Consider the following 19859-nt stretch of genomic DNA (forward strand, 5'->3'; position numbering starts at 1 on the left):
AAATTGTCCAAAATTTAAAAATCAAAAGCTTTTTCAGTGGGCTGCCCCAGACCTTCCACCGTCAAAATAATTAGAATTTGTGACACTCCAGTCCCTACCTGTTTTGGCTCCAACACACCTCATCTCCCAACAGATTTTGGCTTTGGTCAAATACAGTTGTGTGATTTTGGTCACATACAGTTGTGTGATTTGAACATCGTGATTTCTCATGCTTGGCTGTACAGGAAAATCAACTGGGAAACATTAGAAAAATCCCAGCACCCAGTTTGTGGTTGTTATGTACAAGGCACAAGACCCTGGGTTTAGTCCCCAAATGACTGTACCACCAACAAAACTTCACAATCCTCTAAAGCAGTGGTTCAAAACCTTCCTAATGCTTCAAAACTTTGATACAGTTTGTTGTGGTGACCCCCAAAATTATTTTGTTACTTTGTAACTAATTTTACTACTGTTATGAATCGTAATGTAAATATTTTTGTTTTCTGATGGTCTTAGGTGACCCCTGTGATAGGTTGTTGGAGTTCAGTTGAGGAACACTGCTCTAAAACAGATCCTTATTCTGGAAGGAGTAAATTTACTAAACATGTTTGGCTTGCTGAGCCATTTGCTGTGTGTCACACCCCGTGGATGGTCTGAGCATACATTCTGGTGTTCACGTAGGAATTTTTATGAAATTTTGCTCTTTGGATTTTAAAAGATCTTCTTTAAAGGCACAATTATTTTTAGCCATAGATTGTTCAGAGATAGTATGGAGCAGATATGGCGCATAGGCTGTATTTATTTATTGGCCCTAATCTAGGGGGTCTTACCAAATTATAAATGCATTGTATCCCGTAGTGTAATCAATACGTTACAAGATCAGAAGTTTCTGCTGTTAGCAATGTAGTGGGACCAATTTGTATATGTTTGGATTCTCTGGAATGAAAGAAGAAAAAAAAACCTTGCCATCACCTTATTTTATCTCCTTTTGGTGAATTAAAAAATATAATAAAGCCTAATTTTTAAAAACTGTATTTTCATTCTGAATGTTCAGAAGTATTTTAGACTGTTCAACAGTGAAGATTCTAAAATACTGTTACCCGTCATTCATCTTATCTGATAACAAGTCTTTGGTTGATATCTAACAAGCAGGATCATCCAGTGTCTACCTTTCTTTGACATATTTTTACTCAGTGTTTTCTAGATGTCTCAAGGGATTAATTTATCATATACCGTGTTTGTTCAGATTAAATACAGAAACATAGAGTGACTTGGTAACCAGGCTGAGGGCTATTTCTAGTATTGTTTGGAAACTAGAACAAATTATAATTCTCTCAGATCTCACCAAAAAGGAAGCAAACACACTGCAATGATGTGTTTAATCGTTAGTTTAAGATGATGATTACAGATAGTCCTGCCTGTGGCAGGTGACTAAGAAGACTGGTTGTGTTCTGGGAGAAGACATGCCCCTTCTGTGAGTTATGGTGATTTCTTTTACATGAGGCGCTTCCAAGTGTTTACTTTGTGTGTTGTATTTTTCAGCTCTTTGTTTTATATTTTGTTTAGCACCAGCAATGTCACCTGATGTGGCCGCCTTCCTTTATTGCCCAGATGGAGGAGCTTGGTGGGAGATGGGCAGACAGAAGTAAGGGTGGAGGTGGGGCTCTGCATGTTGACATTAGCTATGTAACTTAAACAGTTACCTCCTCCAGTCCTCTCAGTGTCCCAGTGCTTGGTAGCTACACTGTTCCATCTCCGTGATAGCACACATTGCTGTCAGCTGCCTCTGATACAGCATAGTGGTCCGGGCCAGTGCTCACATATCAGCAAGTTCTGATTTCCTTAAGCTCAGGAAGGGGAATAGGGACTTTTAGTGTTGTGAATACTGCCTGTCAGCCAGATGTTGAATATTTGGAGATTAGCTAAACTTGCCCCCCTGTTCAGCTGTATGCAATATCCCTGCCTCCTTGTTCAGCTGTATGCAATAACTCTGCCTCCTTGTTCAGCTGTATGCAATAACCCTGCCTCCCTATTCAGCTGTGTGCAATAACCCTGTGCTGTGGGATGTTCTGGTTCTGTAGGTCCTGTGGGAGCCCATTCTCAGGTTCTTTGTGGCGTTACCCAGCAGGTCCGTATAGAGGATGATTAGGACCATGGGCCTGAGTGCAGGTGTTTGAGATGGTCTGCACTTGGCTGTGCTGGGGGATGGTCTGTATGTCAAGTTGCTCTGATTGGTTAATAAATAAAACCTGATCGGCCGTGGCTAGGCAGGATAAAAGGACAGAAAGGCAGAAGGAGACGCTGCAGCCGCCGCAATGACCAGAGAGGCTGCAGCCGCCGCCATGACCAGCAGCATGTGAAGACGCCAGTAAGCCACCAGCCACATGGCAAGGTATAGATGTATGGAAATGGATCAATTTAAGATAAAAGCACAGTTAGCAAGATAAGGACAGTTGGCAAGAGGCCTGCCACGGCCATACAGTTTGCGAGCAATATAAGTGTCTGTGTTTATTTGGTTGGGTCTGAGCGGCTGTGGGACTGGCGGGTGACAAAGATTTGTCCTGACTGTGGGCAAGGCGGAAAAATCAAGCTACAACCCTGCCTCCCTATTCAGCTGTATGCAATAACCTTGCCTCCCCGTTTAGTTATATGCAATAACTTTGCCCCCCTGTTCAGCTGTGTGCAATAACCCTGCCTCCCTATTCAGCTGTATGCAATAACCCTGCCTCCCTGTTTAGTTATATGCAATAACTTTGCCTCCCTGTTCAGCTGTGTGCAATAACCCTGCCTCCTTGTTCAACTCTATGCAATAACTCCGCCTCCCTATTCAGCTGTATGCAATAACCCTGCCTCTTTGTTCAACTCTATGCAATAATCCTGCCTCCTTGTTCAACTGTATATAATAAACATGCTGAGCTTCTGGGGTGCTGTGGCTTCTCCATCAGAGACTGGCCTACCCAGTCCCTGCTTTTATGTGTGTCTTTGTATTAGTGTTTTTTTTTTTTTTCTTCTTTCTTTCCTAGCTCCAGTCAGGTCAATACCTAGAGCCATACAGGACAGGCCCAAGACCACAAGAGGATGTCATATGTTTGGCTGGCATTTACCCAAAATATGTGATGTGATCAAACAAGATTAGTGCTTTCAATTCCATTATACTACATACCATATCAGAGCAGAGTTTTGTTAATTAATGTGATGGTTTTGGTATAAATACTCAGAGATAACTTTCCCGACTAAACACATTCTACAGATACACATTGTTTGGTGCAAACAACAAACTAGGAAAAGGCCGAGGTTCTCCATTTGGCATCATTCTTCCCTAGGGCTATGGGCACCTGTCATTAAGGTCCTGCAGTTCTCTTCATTTGAGCCAGTTATAGGTTTCTGTGATTGCCACTGGGGAGTGAGTCCTCAGACAGAATTGCTTGCCCAGAAGGTCATGTTGAAATGTCAGGAAATTAAAAGCAATGGTAGTAGCTCTCAACTAACCTAATTAAATATTAGCAATATTTATATATTGATAATATATAATAAAAATAAATATAGAGGTCAGTGTTTTCTAAGATGAATGGTATAGTATAATTAAGAGAGGGTAAAAAGAAACCTTGAAAATAAACTCAGCTTTGGAGTAGTTTGTTCAGAGAGAGTTAGCTTAACAGATGACTCTGGACTGGTTCTCAGGACCTCTTGAAGTTGTATTTTAGTATATTGATCTTTTGATATCTTGGATCTTTATGAAACATTAATCTTGAAATTCTCCTTTCCTTATTAAGTGCATTTATTGTGTAGAGCTAATGTATTCAGTGGGCAAATAACCCCACTTTTATGTTAGATATGTGTTAAGTAGTCAAGAATTATTCCCTTGTGTATTACTAGGACATGGAAGAGGCCTTCAGGGGGAAGTAAATCTATTCAGCTTTCCTAAGTGTATGTATATGGGTGGGGGATACAGGGTTTTGTTGACTTCTGTTACTGGAGTGTTAGTGATCACCCTGAGACCGTACTTGCCCTGAGTAGGATGTGGAAGGCACTTCCCAGTGACACTTACCCCCTTCCTTACATTTTCACTCTGTTAGGTTCACTTTGAGAAAGTATATCCTTTAATATACAAATATCTACTGAGCTAGTTAAACTTTTGAATTCTTAATGCAACTTACTCTAATCAAAGTTGTTTGTTCTGGCATGACCATGGAATGAAAGCATGATTTTCCTGAAAGTTGAAAGAGAAAAACCTTTAAAAGTCAAGCTTTGCCTATTTTTCCTTAATGATCAGTGCCACTGCCTTTTATTGTTGGGAGGTACATGTGGTATTTAACACACATCGTAAAATATGTCAGCTGTCTCTTCCTTGGAATGATTTCAAGTTTTCTGAATCCGTTCTCTGTGTGTTGCAGGAGAAAGTCCATGTTCTCACTTTTTTCCCCCTGTATTTCTGGCCTTCTTTTCCTCATGGTTAAGCTTCTCATTCTGAGATAATTACAGCTCCACCGTGACGGTAGGAAATAATATGTAGGAGAGCTGGTTAGCCCTTTATCCAGCTGGCTTGATGGGCTGTCTTCAAAGCCCACAGAGGGTTGAAGCTGAGATACTAATACTGATTCGGTCTGCCAACTGTACTCGGCATCCTCCAGAATTGTGTATGTACTTGTTCTCATTTGTGTGTGTGTGTGTTTCTCTGAGTATGTGCATGTGTAGTAGTGTGTCATTTTTATCACTCACAGTGTGTTTACTGACACACAGTGAAGGACAGCCCCTTTGCCACAGGTAAGTCTTGGGCTGCCCTTTTGTACCCTTCTTCATTTTCAAGACAGGTTTTTGATTTTTAATTTCTTCATCATTCTTGACTTAAAAGTAACTGTTAAAAATTTATATTCATGCTTTATACATTTTAACTTACTTATTTCTTAAAAATAATGATTAAAAAAATAAATATATGATGAAACCCATTAATTGTTTCCTCTGCTGTCGCAGGGAAGACTGACCAATGTACCAAGCAGTTGGTCAAGGCATCAACTAGGTGTTCTATAATTCAGTTCAGCTCTGACATTCCACCTGGAGTTAACACTTGATCCCACAAGCTAAGGGGTCAGTCCCACAGGACTGGCTCACTCCAGATGCCAGTTCAAAGTCTGGATTTTCCCCAGCTGAGAGGCCACGTTACTCAGGAAATTAGTGTTTCCTCTTTGGACTTGTAGTCTTGTGAATACGAATTTTAAGAACAAGCTCAGAAAGCAGTTTCAAGATAATTTTATTAAAGTGTTTTTGTTTATTTGTTTGTTTGTTTTTAAACAAAATAGTAGGGCAGGTGAGCTGGAAATCTTAGCAGCTGTCAGGAGGAAGGAGATGAGAATTAGAAGAGAGGAAACATGCCTTAGGGTAGCAGCAGACAAGAGCCCACGACAAAGGGCAGGGTGTGTGTCTTCAGAGGAAAAGGAAAGAAGCCCAGAATGTCAAAGGAAGAGAGGAAAAGAAGGAGTTACTAGGCGGTGAACAGGTCAGCTCTTGTCTTTGGCTGGAAACAGAAGTCACTGTTGATTCTCGGGTTTCTTCTCTCCTCCTGAATGAATACTTTCTGGCTCTACATGAGCAGGTGATTCAGGAAGTAGGAAGGTTTAGCTGCATGCTGGTGGCTCTCCAAGTGACTGCTGGAAGAGTAGGAGGTCTCTGGGAAAGAAAAGTACATTATCCCATTAAGATGATAATTACTCCTATCTATCTCTTTTACATGGGTAAATGAGTCTTCCTGAGGGGTGGCCTCCTGGCCCGGTAATTGACAGGACCAGCTGGATTAACTCTTAAAGGAGGAGACAACACTATATACTATTGTAACTTTTGGCACAGATCAGAATGGCATGTCTCTGCCCAGGGCCAGAATAGATTCTATTATGGAGAGGTTCCATCCTCAGTGGCCTTTAAGGCTCCTGTAACATTCCTCCTTCAAGAATGGGGACCTAAAAGCATTTAGGAGATAGGCTGAAATTGGGGAATAGATATAACTTATTTTCACCAAGAAAACCTGGAGTTCCAGCTCCAAAGCTGTTCACCAGAGGAGATGACTGTCTGGACTAGAGTTTGGGAAACCCTCTCATGCAGAGCCTGCAGGCAGGGTGCTCATTTAGGAGGAGATAAGAAACCAGGACTTTCTTGTGGCCAAGGACTATAGAATTCTTCACTTTGGAGTACCTGCCCCTAAATTGCCTAACTGGTTTCAGTCTCCTGTCCTAATCAGTCCTTCTGACCAGAGGTAAATTAGGGATTTCTATGTCCTCCACTTGGGATTTGGTTATTTACTAAGTGGCCCACAGGACTTGCAGAGATACTTAGTATTTCCCTGTATATTATAAAGGATGTGATTCAGAGGTGACTAGATGAAGAATGTGTATAGGGAGAGTACTGGCTAGTTTTATATCAACTTGACACGAGCTAGAGTGATCACAGAGGAGGGAACCTCAGTTGAGAAAATGCCACCTTAAGATCAGGCTGTAGGCAAGCCTGCAGGATATTTTCTTAATTAGTGATTGATGGGGAAGAACCCAGCCCATTATAGGTGGTGCCATTCCTGGGCTAGTGCTTCTGGGTTCTGTAAGAAAGCAGGCTGAGTAGGTCAAGAAGAGTAATCCAATAAGCAGCACTCCTTCGTGGCCTTTGCATCAACTCTTGCCTCCAAGTTCCTGCCTTATTTGAGTTTCTGTCCTGACTTCCTTCAATGATGAACACTGATTTGGAAATGTAAGCCAAATAAGCCCAAGTTGCTTTGGTCATGGTGTTTCATCACATCAATGATAACCCTAACTAAGACAGGTTTGGTACCAGGAGTGGGGTATTGCTGTGACAGACTTGACCATGTGAGGATTGTGGAAGGACTTTGAAACTTTAGGATGGAAAAGCCATTTACCATTCAAAGCTTGGTGAGCTGTTCTATGGGAGCTTAGAAAATAAGAATGTTGAGAGCAGTGCAGACAATGGAGGCCTGGCTTGGGAAGTTTCAGAGGGAAGTTTGAGAGTCCCTAATGACTGTCAGGGCCATTTTTTTTTTTTTTGAGTTAAGAATTTATGGTTCTAGTAGGACTGAAGAAACAGCTATGATTAACAAGATACGAGAACCATTGAAATAACATCTTTGCTTTACTGGGATAGTTGATGCTGGTCAGCTGGGGCTGAGCTATTAGCTGTGATTAACAAGAGACCAGCATCATCGAGCTAAAATCTTCTTGGAAGCATTCCTTCAGAGTCAGCATAGTCCTCACTTGGGTGTGTTACTCTGGCCCATATACCAAGTGACTTGGAAAGTTGCTAGCTTTGTATAGGACCTGGAACAAGGGAAGACTCTGTTCGGTAACAGATCCAGGCTGCTGTGCAGACTGCTTTACCAGTTGGACCATATGATCCAGCAGACCCAATAGTATTTGAGATGTCAGTGGCAGATAGGGATGCTGTTTGGAGCCTTTGGCAGGCCCTATAGGTGACTCACAGAAGAGACCTTTGGGATTTTGGAGCAAGGCTCTACCATCATCTGCAAACAACTATTCTCCCTTTGAGAGACAGCTCTTGGCCTGCTTTTGGGCCTTCATGGAAACTGTAATGGGCCACTAAGTTGCCATGCTACCTGAGCTGCTCATCATGAGCTGGGTGTTATCTGACCCACTAAGTCATAAAGTAGGATGTGCACATCAGCAATCCATTATCAAATGGCAGTGGTATGTGTGTGATAGAGCCCAAGCAGGTCATAAAGGCACAAGCAAGTTACATGAAGAAGTTGCCCAAATGCCTACCGTTTCTGCTCCTGTTACAATGTTGTTTGTTCCCAAGGATGAACCTATAGCCTCATGAAGTATGCACTATGAGCAGTTGACTGAGGAAGAGAAGACTAGGACCTGGTTTATTGATGGTTCTGCACATTATGCAGGCATCACCAGAAGTGGACAGCTGGAGCATTACAACAACCCCTTTAGGGACAACCCTGAAAGACACCAGCGAAGGGAAATCTTCAGTGAGCAGAACTTCAGAACATCATACATTTTGTTTGGAAGGAGAAATAGCCGGATGTCTGATTGTTCACTGATTTGTGGGCTATAGCCAAAGGATTGGTTGGATGGTCAGGGACTTGGAAAGAGCAAGATTGGAAAATTGGTGAGAAAGACATCTGGGGAAGAAGTATTTGGATAGATCTCTCCAAATGTGCGAAGGATGTGAAGACATGTGTATCCCATGTAAAGGCTCATCAAAAGGTGACTTCAGCAAAAGAGGAGTTCAGTAATCAAGTAGATAGGATTAAACAGTTCTGTGGACAGTCAGCCTCTTTCCCTAGCCATCCTTGTCATTGCCCAGTGGGCCCATGAACAGAGTGGTCATGGTGGCAGAGATGGATGTTATGCATAGGCTCAACATATGGACCTCCACTCACCAAAGCTGACCTGGCTATAGCTGCTGCTGAGTGAGAACCTTCCAACAGTAGAAACCCAACACTGAGTCCCCCAAATGGCACCATTTCCTGGGGTGACCAGCCAGCGACCTGATGGGAGTTGACTACATTGGGCCACTTCCACTGTGGGAAGGATGCTTTGTCCTTACTGGAGTAGATACTTATCCTGGTGATGAATTTTCCTTTCCTGCACATAATGCTTCTGTCAAGACCACTGTCCATGGGCTTCCAGAATGCCTTATCTATCATCATGGTATTTCACACAGTATTGCTTCCAACCCAGGAACTCACTTCACAGCCAGCATGGGGGAAACATTAGGGATGGAGTGGTGGAACTTTCCTGTCATCTGATAACATCATCCAGTGTCGCCACATGTTTAGCAACCTAGAAGTTGGTTAGACTTAGTAGTTCAGTTTTTTTTATGCATCTTAACCTCCAGACCTTCTCTTCTCCTTCCTGGAAATAAGTGGGTGGGCTAGAAAATCAGGACAGCGTTCTTGTGACCATTACCATCCATATAAGGTCAAGCCTCAGTTGCTAACTTAGCGTACATTTTCTCAGGCTATTCCAAGATTTTTAGGAGTCCTGTGCTAGGAGCCAGGAACAAACACCAATTGTATCTATTACACCAACTCAGATAGTATAAAATTTACTATTTGTAAGGGTATGGTTTGGTAAATTCATTTTGTTTTGCCACAGACTCCTAGATCCTTGACATCTTGTAAAACTCAAACTCTGGGAAGGCCAGAAAAGAGGATGGAGAAGCCCATTGAGTTTTAAAATAAGTATGAATTAATTATGGCAAAAATAAAGGACTATTCCAAACAAACCCTGAAACTCTGGATTCATTAGACCCACAATCTTGTTCCTCCATTCCCTGGCAGTCTCCATTGTATTTCCTTTGAACTTGATCACTTGAGATGTCTCATGGCATTGGGATCATACAGTGTTTGTACTTCTGTGACTGGTCATTCTCCTCAACAGATGTCTTCAGGGTTCATCTGTGTTGAACCATATGACAGAATTTCTTGTCCTTTCAAAACTGAATAATTTCCCACGATCTATGCATGTGATGTGCTTGTTCATCCCTGTGTTGTTGCACACCTGGGGTGCTTCTGCCTCCCAGCTGTGGTGAAGATGATGGCATGAGCTTGGCTGGGCCAGTGTCTCTGGGAACATCTAGTTTACTTTTCCTTCTTTGGTGTATTGTAGTAGTTGCTTTTCTGTTCCTGTGATAAAATATTCTGACTAAAATCAACTTAAGGAGGATAGATTTATCTTGACTTACAGTTCCAGGGATATAGAGTCCATCATGGTAGAGAAGGTATGCATGGTGACAGGAGCAGGAAGCTGGCTGATCTCTTTTCTTCCGCACACAGGAAGCAGAGCTAGAAAACAGGAGGTGACACTAAACTCGTAAAGTCCATCAGTGATGTACTTCCTCCCACAAAGCTCCACCTCCTAAAGGGGCTGTAGTATTCCCAAATAGCACCACCTACCGGGGATCAAATGTACAATACATGAGCCAATGGGGACATTTCTCCTTCAAACCACCACATTCCACTACAGGCCTTCCTGGGCTCATAGTCATCTCATGATACAAAGTGCATTTAGTCCAGCTTCAAAAGCCCCTATAGTCTTTTAACAGCCACAACACTGTTCAAAAGTTCAAAGTCTCTTCTAAGACTCAAAGAGTGACTGAATCGAGAGTAACTAAAACCACACAGCTGGGCGTACCTGTGAAGGATTTTTCTTGATTGGATCATTTAATATGGAAGATCCACCTTAAGTCTGAATCATTTGAAGTTGGAAAACCCACTCGAAATCCAGGGCACACCTTCTGGTGGCTTTGCACATAAGATGACATTGAAGAAGGGAACTTTTGTTCTTTGCATGCTTGTCACTCTTGCTGGCAAGTTCATCTCTCCTGCTGCTGAGGCATCTTTGCTGATATTAGAACCTACTTTGGGATTCCAGTGTAGACAGGCAGCTCTCTAGGATTTCCATGAGACTAGCACCAGCCTGGGACAGCTGAGACATCCAGCCTTGTGGACTGAACTACAGGATTCTTGACTTTTCTTCAGGAGACAGATGTTGTTGGACTAGCCAGACATACTGTCTCCTATTAATGTAATATAAGTTCATTTGATCAGTTTGCTCCTCTAGAGAACCCTGAGAGATACAGCAGCTCTCTGAAACTGTGAAGGAAGAACCCATGACTTCCTTGATCATGCATCTTCCATACATCGAAAAGCAGACCAAGTGGATGGCACTGCCAAGGTCAGCTGCCAGTGTGAAATGGACCCTGGGCCTTCCCTTGGAACACAGCTGTAGATGCTTCTGTATGCTGAAGCTGTGGATGAACTTGCCTAAGTGTTTTCTGGGAACAGAACCCCTTAGGCTTTCTCCTGTCACATGGTGTATGTTAGCTGGGTGAGGCCTTGCCCTCAGAGTCCCCTTCATCCCAATAAAGCTTCCCTTTAGTGATGTTTGTCTCGTTAACAGTCACAACCTTTTTCAGCAAATGACCTTACTGCAGTATTACGTTTCCTGCCGCTCGCTTCCTCTCCAAGCTGCACATTTTTTTCTTTCTGCCTGTTGCTTTTCTTCATGGTAGGCTTGCATCAGAGTAATCAGTAATAACCGCACCCTAGGCCTGGTGCTATGCTGTCCTGAAATTTCCTGCTTAATAAATGAGTCCAGTGCTCTTTATTCTGGCCTCATTGAAGTTCTCAGGGCAAGAGCAGAACACAGCCAGATTCTTTGTCAAATACCGCACGAATAGCCTCTATCCATTCCCCCGCTCATAATCCAGGCCTCTAGTGTTGACATGTCTCTCAGTATTATCTTCCACTAATAGCCCATTAAGTTCTGCTTCCAACATTCAACAACTTTCCCAGCCTAATTCTCCAGTGAAACAGTCCTCCTACTTTCTTTATTACTAATTTCTGTTGTTTCATTCTATTGCTGTGACGAAAACCGTGACCAAAACCACCTGAGGGGAGAAAAGAGTTTGTCTTACACTTCCAGATCACAGTCCATTGTTGTGCTCATCCTCAGCTAGCTCAATATCTTCCTCCCTCTATCTCTCCCTCCCTTCTTTACTAATTACCAAAACATTTTCCTCTTTTTCTTTAGTTATTTTTGTTACATGTATATAGCGTATAATTGAACCTGCTGAGTCCACTTAGTTTTGTTTGTATATGTTTTTAGGGCTGACCACTTGGTGTTGGATAACCATTTAAGAGGATAATCTCTGAAGAAAGATTTTTTCCCTCTCTCAGCAGTCAGTAATTGACTATAGCTCTTCATCTAGGCTTGGGACTTTGTAGACTTCCCTCATTCACTTTGGCATGCTAACTGGTCAGCTAGCTTTCTTAAAGTTTATTTATTTTTATTTTATGAGTGTGAGTATTTTTCTTGCATGTAGGTATGTGTACCAGGTGCCCGTGGATGCCAGAAAAGAACATTGGAGCCCCTGAACTGGAGTTTTAAGACATTGTGAGCTACCATGTAGGTGCTAGGAAGCAATTCGCTCAGAGATAACTGCCGAGCTATCTCTCCAGTCCCAGCTACTTTCTTACACAGTCTAGGGTTGGTGCCACCCACAGTGGGCTGTGCCCTCTTGAAGCAGTCATCAATCAAGACAATTCCTCACAAATAGGGCATCTGACCTGGGCAGTTCTTCATTGGTTCTTTTTCCACAGGTGACTCTGGGTTTTGTCACATTGACAATAAAACCTAACCAACACAGATATATACTGACAAATGGCATTGGACCATATGGTGATTCTGCTCTTAGGTTTTTGAGGAACTGCCATACTGTTTTTTGTTTGTTTGTTTGTTTTTTGTGGTAATTGCACCATTACAAATTTCCACCATGATGTTTGGATAAATAGGGCTTATTTTTAAAAATGTGTCTCTGTAATGACCTGACAGAAAATACAAGTAGCATAACATCAGAGGAGGTCCTTCTTTGTAGAATGTCTACATACCAAAGAGGACCCTCTCAAGGGTGGCTAAACATGGTAGACAGCTTTTCAGTTAGAAGCAACCTTCTCTGAGTTACTTCCCATGAAACAAGTGTTTTAGTATAGAGAAACTGGGATATTAAGTCTCTTTAAGGATAGTAATGTGACAGACCTCAGAAGCCACTGAAATACTAGACTTGGTGGCCTCCTGTCTTTGATGGGTCTATTTTCTTTCTCTCTTTCTGTACTGTGGCTTGCACTGTATGCGGAGCAAATGGGTTTAACTTCAGTTAGCCAAAGATGGAGGAGAGTCAGTGCATTCCCATCAAGAATTCCCAGGGAAAGGGAAGGATTGATCCCACCTGGAGCAACCGCTGCCTCTGTTGCATGTCCCTCCTAGGTATGGCCAGGGAGGTGGAGTTATATCAGTGTAGGGCATCAGTATCGATGTGAAGTGTGTAGATGGTATGGGAGGCAGCAGAGGCCTGGAAGAAAGGAAGTGACAGCTAGAAAGATGGAATATAGGGTGTGCTCTGTCCCTGGTATAGGAAGACAACAATGAACAGCCCATTGGGAGCACGTTGAAGAAAGCATAAAGGATTATCAAAGCCCTGGGTAAGATTATTACAAGACAGGAGACAAGCTGATGGGTTGCTTTGTAAATGGGATATGGAGAGGACATGGCAGTGAGGTCTTCACCTTCTGAGATCATGAAGGGATTATTCCCCATCAAGCATTAGCATCAGTGGTAATCACTAACTTGCTTAGTAATACCATGAGTCAGACAGCAGGCTAGGCCTTTTTATATGTGGGTCTTGTTCGGGCTTCTCCCCAGCCCTGGCTGCTCACTGTTTGCTGACTGAGTCTTCTGATCTATATTTCTGCAGCAGGACTAACACTGTTCTTTCCTTTCAGAGATGTGGTACTGGATCTTCCTCTGGGCTCTCTTCTCCTCTCTGTTTGTCCACGGTGCTGCAGGCGTGCTGATGTTTGTGATGCTGCAGAGGCACAGGCAGGGCAGAGTGATCTCCGTAATTGCTGTCAGCATCGGCTTCCTGGCCTCTGTGACTGGAGCTATGATTACTAGTAAGTCGACTTGTTTCTTTGAAGGATGTAATTTTATATGCAATTGTTTTGGTCAGTGCTGTCCTTAGGGTAAAAGAAGCCTTATCTTTCATGTAGACTCCTCCTTAGCACTTTACAACCCAGGGCCTCAAAGACAAAGAGGAGTTCACAAACTCACCAGACAGAAGATTTACTCTGGGGATTCATGGGGAATGGCGCTGGCAGGGGGCAGAGTGGTTCAGTCTGAAAGTGATTGTAGAAGAAGTAGTTTCTGCTTTAAAGACACCTACTGTTTACTAAGGAAGGGAGGTGGGCACTAAAATACATCAGTAACAGCTGTCATTTAAGAACAGGAAACTATGGCCTTTGAGTCTGTAGGGTCATCTGCCTGTGACAACAACCTAGAACTGCATTTCTTCCTGTACCACATATTATGACAAAACTTCTCTGCTCCAGGAAACGTACAAGTTTTCTGAGCTGTCTCTTACATGCCACCTGGTTTTGTTCCCCTGATACTGAACTTGGCCCTACTGTACCCTGCTCTTCAGAGTTCTGGTTTCTGAGGCTGCTGATTGAGCAGAAACCAGTTGCATCCTGGGAGCCCCACACTGCTTTCTTACTAGGTTGTGCTTACAGCTGGTGACTTCTCATACACTTAAGTGGCACCCACTTCTGGCTGTCTTCTACACCACAGGGACAGCTCACTGCTACACTGCATCTGTTTCAGGGTTCACCACGAGAGACTTCTTTGAGTTGATTCTGGCCACAGTGTGAGGAAGGCCTTACCTTTATAGTACACCTGTTCCGGAGGGATTAGCATGTCTTGTCTGAAGAGGGAAGCGGTCTACCTGTGTTGTCTCCTGACATCAACCGTAATGAAACACTTGTGGGAAAGAGTGATTTTTTTTCCCTCTCTTTCTCTTTTAATCCCGTCTTTACTGTTTGGTTTCCTGGGTTGGCTTATTTGGGGACATTGTGTGGCCTTATCCTGTGGTTTCTTATCTACCTTGTCACAGGTCAGGTTTGAAATGAGGGCCCAGGCCCAGGTTCGGCTGCTAGAGTCATAGGAGAGTCATCTGGGAAGAGACTGGAGTGACTGCTAAAGGATTTTGAAAGGCTAGCCAGAAAAGTTGGATTTTTTTCCTGCAAACGCATATTTTTATTTTCCTTTTTAAGAGATTCCTTTTGGTGTTTTGCCTGTGCATACATCTGTGCACTGTGTGCATGCGGTGTCTACAGAGGCCGGAAGAGGGCACTGGATTTTCTGGACCTGGAGTTACTGTAGGTGGTTGTTAATTGCCACATGGGTACTGGGACCTGAACTGAGGTCTTCTGCAAGAACAGTGAGAGCTCTGAACCTCAACGTTTCCAGGCCGCAGATAGATATTTTACAGGGGTTGGTAAGGGGTAAGCTCTTCAGTTAGACATTTTGTCCTGTAACTGTATATGGAGTGTATAGATATTTTACAGGGGTTGGTAAGGGGTAAGCTCTTCAGTTAGACATTTTGTCCTGTAACTGTATATGGAATGTATAGATATTTTACAGGGGTTGGTAAGGGGTAAGCTCTTCAGTTAGACATTTTGTCCTATAACTGTATATGGAGTGTATAGATATTTTACAGGGGTTGGTAAGGGGTAAGCTCTTCAGTTAGACATTTTGTCCTGTAACTGTATATGGAGTGTATAGATATTTTACAGGGGTTGGTAAGGGGTAAGCTCTTCAGTTAGACATTTTGTCCTATAACTGTATATGGAGTGTATAGATATTTTACAGGGGTTGGTAAGGGGTAAGCTCTTCAGTTAGACATTTTGTCCTGTAACTGTATGTGGAGTGTATAGATAATTTACAGGGGGTTGATAAGGGGTAAGCTCTTCAATTAGACATTTTGTCCTGTAACTGTATATGGAGTGTATGAAAAGAAGCAAGAGAAAACTCAGAGAGCAGGCTCTCACTGCCACACCCACTAATCAAACCACTAATAAGAGTGAATACTGTCGACTGAGTGGATGGAGCGAAGGAGGAAAAGAAGGGAGGAAGTGGGGAGAGTCAAAAGGGAGAATAAAGGGGAAGGAAGAGGAATTAAGAAGCCCAAGTGGAGACAGTACTGTGTCAGGATCTGCGCTAAGTGACGGCTGTGTACTGTTCACTGTGGTGACTGACATTTAAAGAGACAGGAAGGGCAGCCAGTGTGGGCTACTGTTGAGACTGCGACCATAAGCAGAGAAGGGAGCGATTTGCTCAGCTGTTGTAAACACTGTGCATGTGTATGTCACTGTAAGATTTTGAAGGGTGTGTGAGGTATTTAATTCTACTTCTATTTATGTCTGATATGGGTGTATGCATATAACCACTTTCAGTTCCATTGAGAATATAATAATAAGTTAACGGTTTGGTTGGTTGGTTTGGATTTTTGAGACAGGGTTTCTTTGTGTTAGTCCTGTTTGTCTTGGAACTCACTTGTGTAGACCAGGCTGGCCTCACAGAGATCCACCTGCTGCTGCCTTCCAAGTGCTGGGGTTAAAGGCTTGTGCCACCACTACCCAACAAGCTAGTGATTTTTAAAACTGCAATGAAATATTTTAAAATCCTTGAAAATATAAGTCTGCCACAAATTCCAGGTAAAAATTTGGTTCTTAGGTTAGCAAGAATACACAGAAATATTTTGTTACCGTTTTTTTTTTTATTTGCAACCATGAATTAAGGAAACTAGCTAAAATATTTAGCTGTGTATCTTCCCTTTTTTATCTTTTTAAAAATCTTTTCAATTTTTATTTTATGTGTATGGGTGCTTTGCCTACATGTGTATCTGTGTGCACACGTGTGCAGTGTTCTCAGAGGCTGGAAGAGCACGTCAGCTCCCCCGGAACTAGATTTACAGATGGCCATGTGCCACCACTCAAACCCAGGTCCTCTGGAGGGGCAGCTGCCAGTGCTTTTGCCCACTGAGCCATCTCTCCAGCCCCTCTCTGTCTTTTCTTAATGTAGCTTGTTGGTGGCTTATACATAGCTGTACACTCAACAGTTGCTGAAAATCCTTATCCGTAAGACACTGATGGGATGAATGTTGGCATATATCCACTGTATTTGTTACTTAGATTTTATTTCCAAGAAAAAGTGATGTGTGGTTGGGTTTTCTTTTTGCTTGTTTTTCTCATGCTGGTTAATATTGATACTGCCAGATTTGATTTAAACCAAAACCAGGGGTGGTGTTGGGAAGGGGGCTCAGTGGGTGTGAGTACTTGCTGCATAAATGTGAGGGCCTGAGTTGGTCCCCAGCTCCCATGCAAAACCCCGGGTACGGCCATGCAAGCCTGGAGCCCCGGCACTGGTGAGGGGTGGGGGCTTTGGAGGTTAGGGGCTCACTGACCCTTGCTTAGATAGCCTAGCTGCAAAGTGGTATGCTTCCGGTTCAGTGGGGTTCAGTGTCTCAAGGGAATAAAGCAGAGTGACAGTAGAGGGCACCCAGGACGCCAGCATCCTCCTCTACCTCTACACGTGGGCACACACAGCCTGTCCTGTGTCCCCCCCCCACCGCCCCCACATACATAAAGGGTTTATCTTTTGTTTGTTTGTTTTGAGACAGGGTTTCTCTTTGTAGCCCTGGCTGTCTTGGAACTTGAAGATTTGCCTGCCTCTGTCTGTGGACGGTTAGGATTAAAGACATTCGCCACCATGCCCCATTACAAATAAAATTTTTAAAAGAAAACAAAAATGTATTTATTTCTATATAGTGCCCAATTTTAGCTGGCTAATCTTTTATAAACATTTAAGCCAATCTGAGGGTGTAGAGTAACAGCTTTTTATTGATTTAATTTGCATTTCCCTGTATACTGGTGGGTCTCAGCGTCTCTTCCTTCACCCGCAGTACTGAGTTTTTCCCGTACACATCGCCTAATTCTGTGCTTTCCTTTGGATGCACCTGTTTCCTTCCGACTCCATTACAGCTGCTTCTCATATGTTCAGGCTGAGGGCTTCGCCTGGCCGGTATGGGGCTTTGCAAATACCTTTTCCCAGGCTCTTACCGGTGCCCTTTGTCCAGTGAGTTTATTGAGTAGAAATGTTTAAATAGCAATGTAGTCAGTTTACAGGGTTTTTTTTTCCCCACTTATGGTTTATAATTTGGGGCTTTTTTCTGTCTCACACCAGGAAAAAAAAAAGGCATTTTGATATATATTCTTTATTTTATATCTTTACTTACTATAGTAATGTCTTTAACTCGTCTAGAGCAGGAGTCAGCACACGTCTTCCTAAAGGGACAGATGGTAGATGTTAGACTCGGGAGGCAGTGATCCCAGTGACTCCAGCCTGCTGTTGCAGCACAAAGCCGAGATGCGGGAAAAGGAATGGACATCACTATTCAGAGAAAACTGTTCACAGAAACAGGTGTCTGGACTCAGTCCTGGCCCAAGTCTACCTCTGTTTTTAGCATTAGGTGGGACCCCCTCATACATGGTAAGTCACTATTCACCCCAGCACCCACTGAAGTAACTCACCAGTTGCTGATCAGTCTGTGGGTGCTGCCTTCTGAATTGCTGTATTCTCAAGGCCCAGGGATCCATCTCTCGGCAAGGCCACATTTCCTAGGCCTTTGGTTTTGTAGTGTGTCATGGCGGTGGTATGGTGTTGTGTGTCCTAGGTAATTCAAAGTTAGCTGTTCATGAACTGTTTCTTCATGTGAATTTTACAGTATGTCTGCTAAATTCCCCCCAAAGCACAAGTGTGGTTTTTGTTAGAACTTTCTTGGGAAGCTTTGGAATGTTAGGATATGTGACATGTTCACTTACGGAACTTACCTACCCTTTCATTAGAGATTAAACTGTTTTCCTCAGTGGGAGGGCTGTGTGCTTTGCTTAAATCCCAAACATCATCTTACAACTGGTGTGCATGTGCTTTTTGGTCATACTTTAGTTGTATTGGTTGAGGAAATACTGTGATGCTTGGCTAGTTGTGTTTAGTTAGGATTCACAAAGACTTGGTGCTCTGGAGAGATATAGACTGCGGACAGGCTAAGTGTTAAGACAGTCAAATACCGACCAGGACTGAGGAAACAACCAAAGTGTGGTAAAGAATAAAGAATTTAAAAACTTAAAATTCGTCACAATTAGCATTCGGAGAAATAGAAAGCACTAATGGAACAAAAACACTTTTAAAACTTTGAAATGCTGAAGAGCCCCCTCCCCCATCTCCAGACCTAAATGTGGTATTCAGGTCACCCCACCAAAATTTTAAAGAATATTTACCCCCCAATCCAAATTACTGCACAAAATAGAAAGAGTAAAATATGCACAGCTCTTATCGAGGCTGGTGCAAGCGAGTCAGGAAAGTTCAGAAAGGGAAAGACAGAAGCGTAGGCTCCTAGGCACGACAATGCTGCCTCTGGAGTGCAGAGCTCACTCTCTGCATCAAGGGCTTCTGCTGTTTCGTTTAAATTGTGTGTGTGTGTGTGTGTGTGTGTGTGTGTGTGTGTGTGTGTGTGTGTATGTATGTGCACAACTTGTGTGCCTGATGCCCATGGAGAGGGTGTTGGGTCCCTTGGAGTTACAGGTAGTCATGAGCCACTGTGTGGGTGCTAAGAATCAAACCCAGGTCCTTTGCAAAAGCAGCCAGTGCTCTTAGCCATTGAGCCATTGTGGTCTCCAGACCACATTTGTTTGACTTTTGAGGACGGATCTTACTGTGTAACCTGTGTAACCCTGGCTGGCCTAGGACTCACTGAGAACCATCTGCTTCTGCCTCGTGAGAGCTGTGATTAAAGGTGTGCGCCACTATGCCTGGTCCTTTTCCTTTTCTCTTTTCTACTACCCCCCCCCCTTCTTTACTTTTTCTTCTTTTCTCCTCCCTTCCCCCACCACCATGGTTTTAAGGTCACCTCTTTCCTAGGATACTAAATCCGTTCGCTTGTGTTTCATAGTTTATAGTTGTGGTTTTATTTACTTTTAGCATTTTGTTCTTTAGTGTGCCTGATGGAATGGTATGAGGTAGGAATTTCAATCTATTTCTTCCAGATGGCTACTGAGTTATTCCAATACCATTAGTTGTATTGTGAGACACTGATAGGCTTTTCCATGCCATGACTACTGGCTAGAATTAGTGCACAGAGTTCCAGGGCAGCACCTAATTCTTTCCTTTCGTGTGTGTGTGTGTGTGTGTGTGTGTGTGTGTGTGTGTGTGTGTGTGTGTGTACGTGTGTGTACATACACATACTATATATGTATATATATGAAAGGGGATAAGAGTTTTTATTCTGGAGTAAAATACGAGTAGCAATTGTTAAAACAGTTCTCACATTAAAAGAGATGAGAGCATAAGCTGTGTACTATAACTGAGTTGAAAAAGCCATTCTTGAATTCAGTGATTATGTGTTGTGTAGTAAAAGTAGTAACTTTTAACCAGTCACATAGAAAAGCGAGGATGTGTTGA

The 19859-nt window shown here is 43.0% G+C and overlaps 1 protein-coding gene across 2 annotated transcripts in view; it reads left to right on the top strand.

Moving 5' to 3' along the window:
* The window catches only part of Tmem170b (transmembrane protein 170B), a 40099-nt gene that overhangs the window by 12806 nt on the left and 7434 nt on the right, over positions 1 to 19859 (top strand). The window contains exon 2 of one of the 2 annotated variants that reach the window (XM_006972805.4): positions 13289 to 13459. The exons of the other annotated variant lie outside the window; for it this stretch is intronic. Within the exon in view, the coding sequence (XP_006972867.1) occupies positions 13289 to 13459 (171 nt within the window). The remainder of the gene's footprint in view (positions 1 to 13288; positions 13460 to 19859) is intronic. 2 annotated transcript variants of the gene reach the window in all.

Source organism: Peromyscus maniculatus, chromosome 5 (genome assembly GCF_049852395.1).
Source record: "Peromyscus maniculatus bairdii isolate BWxNUB_F1_BW_parent chromosome 5, HU_Pman_BW_mat_3.1, whole genome shotgun sequence".
Lineage (NCBI taxonomy): Eukaryota > Metazoa > Chordata > Mammalia > Rodentia > Cricetidae > Peromyscus > Peromyscus maniculatus.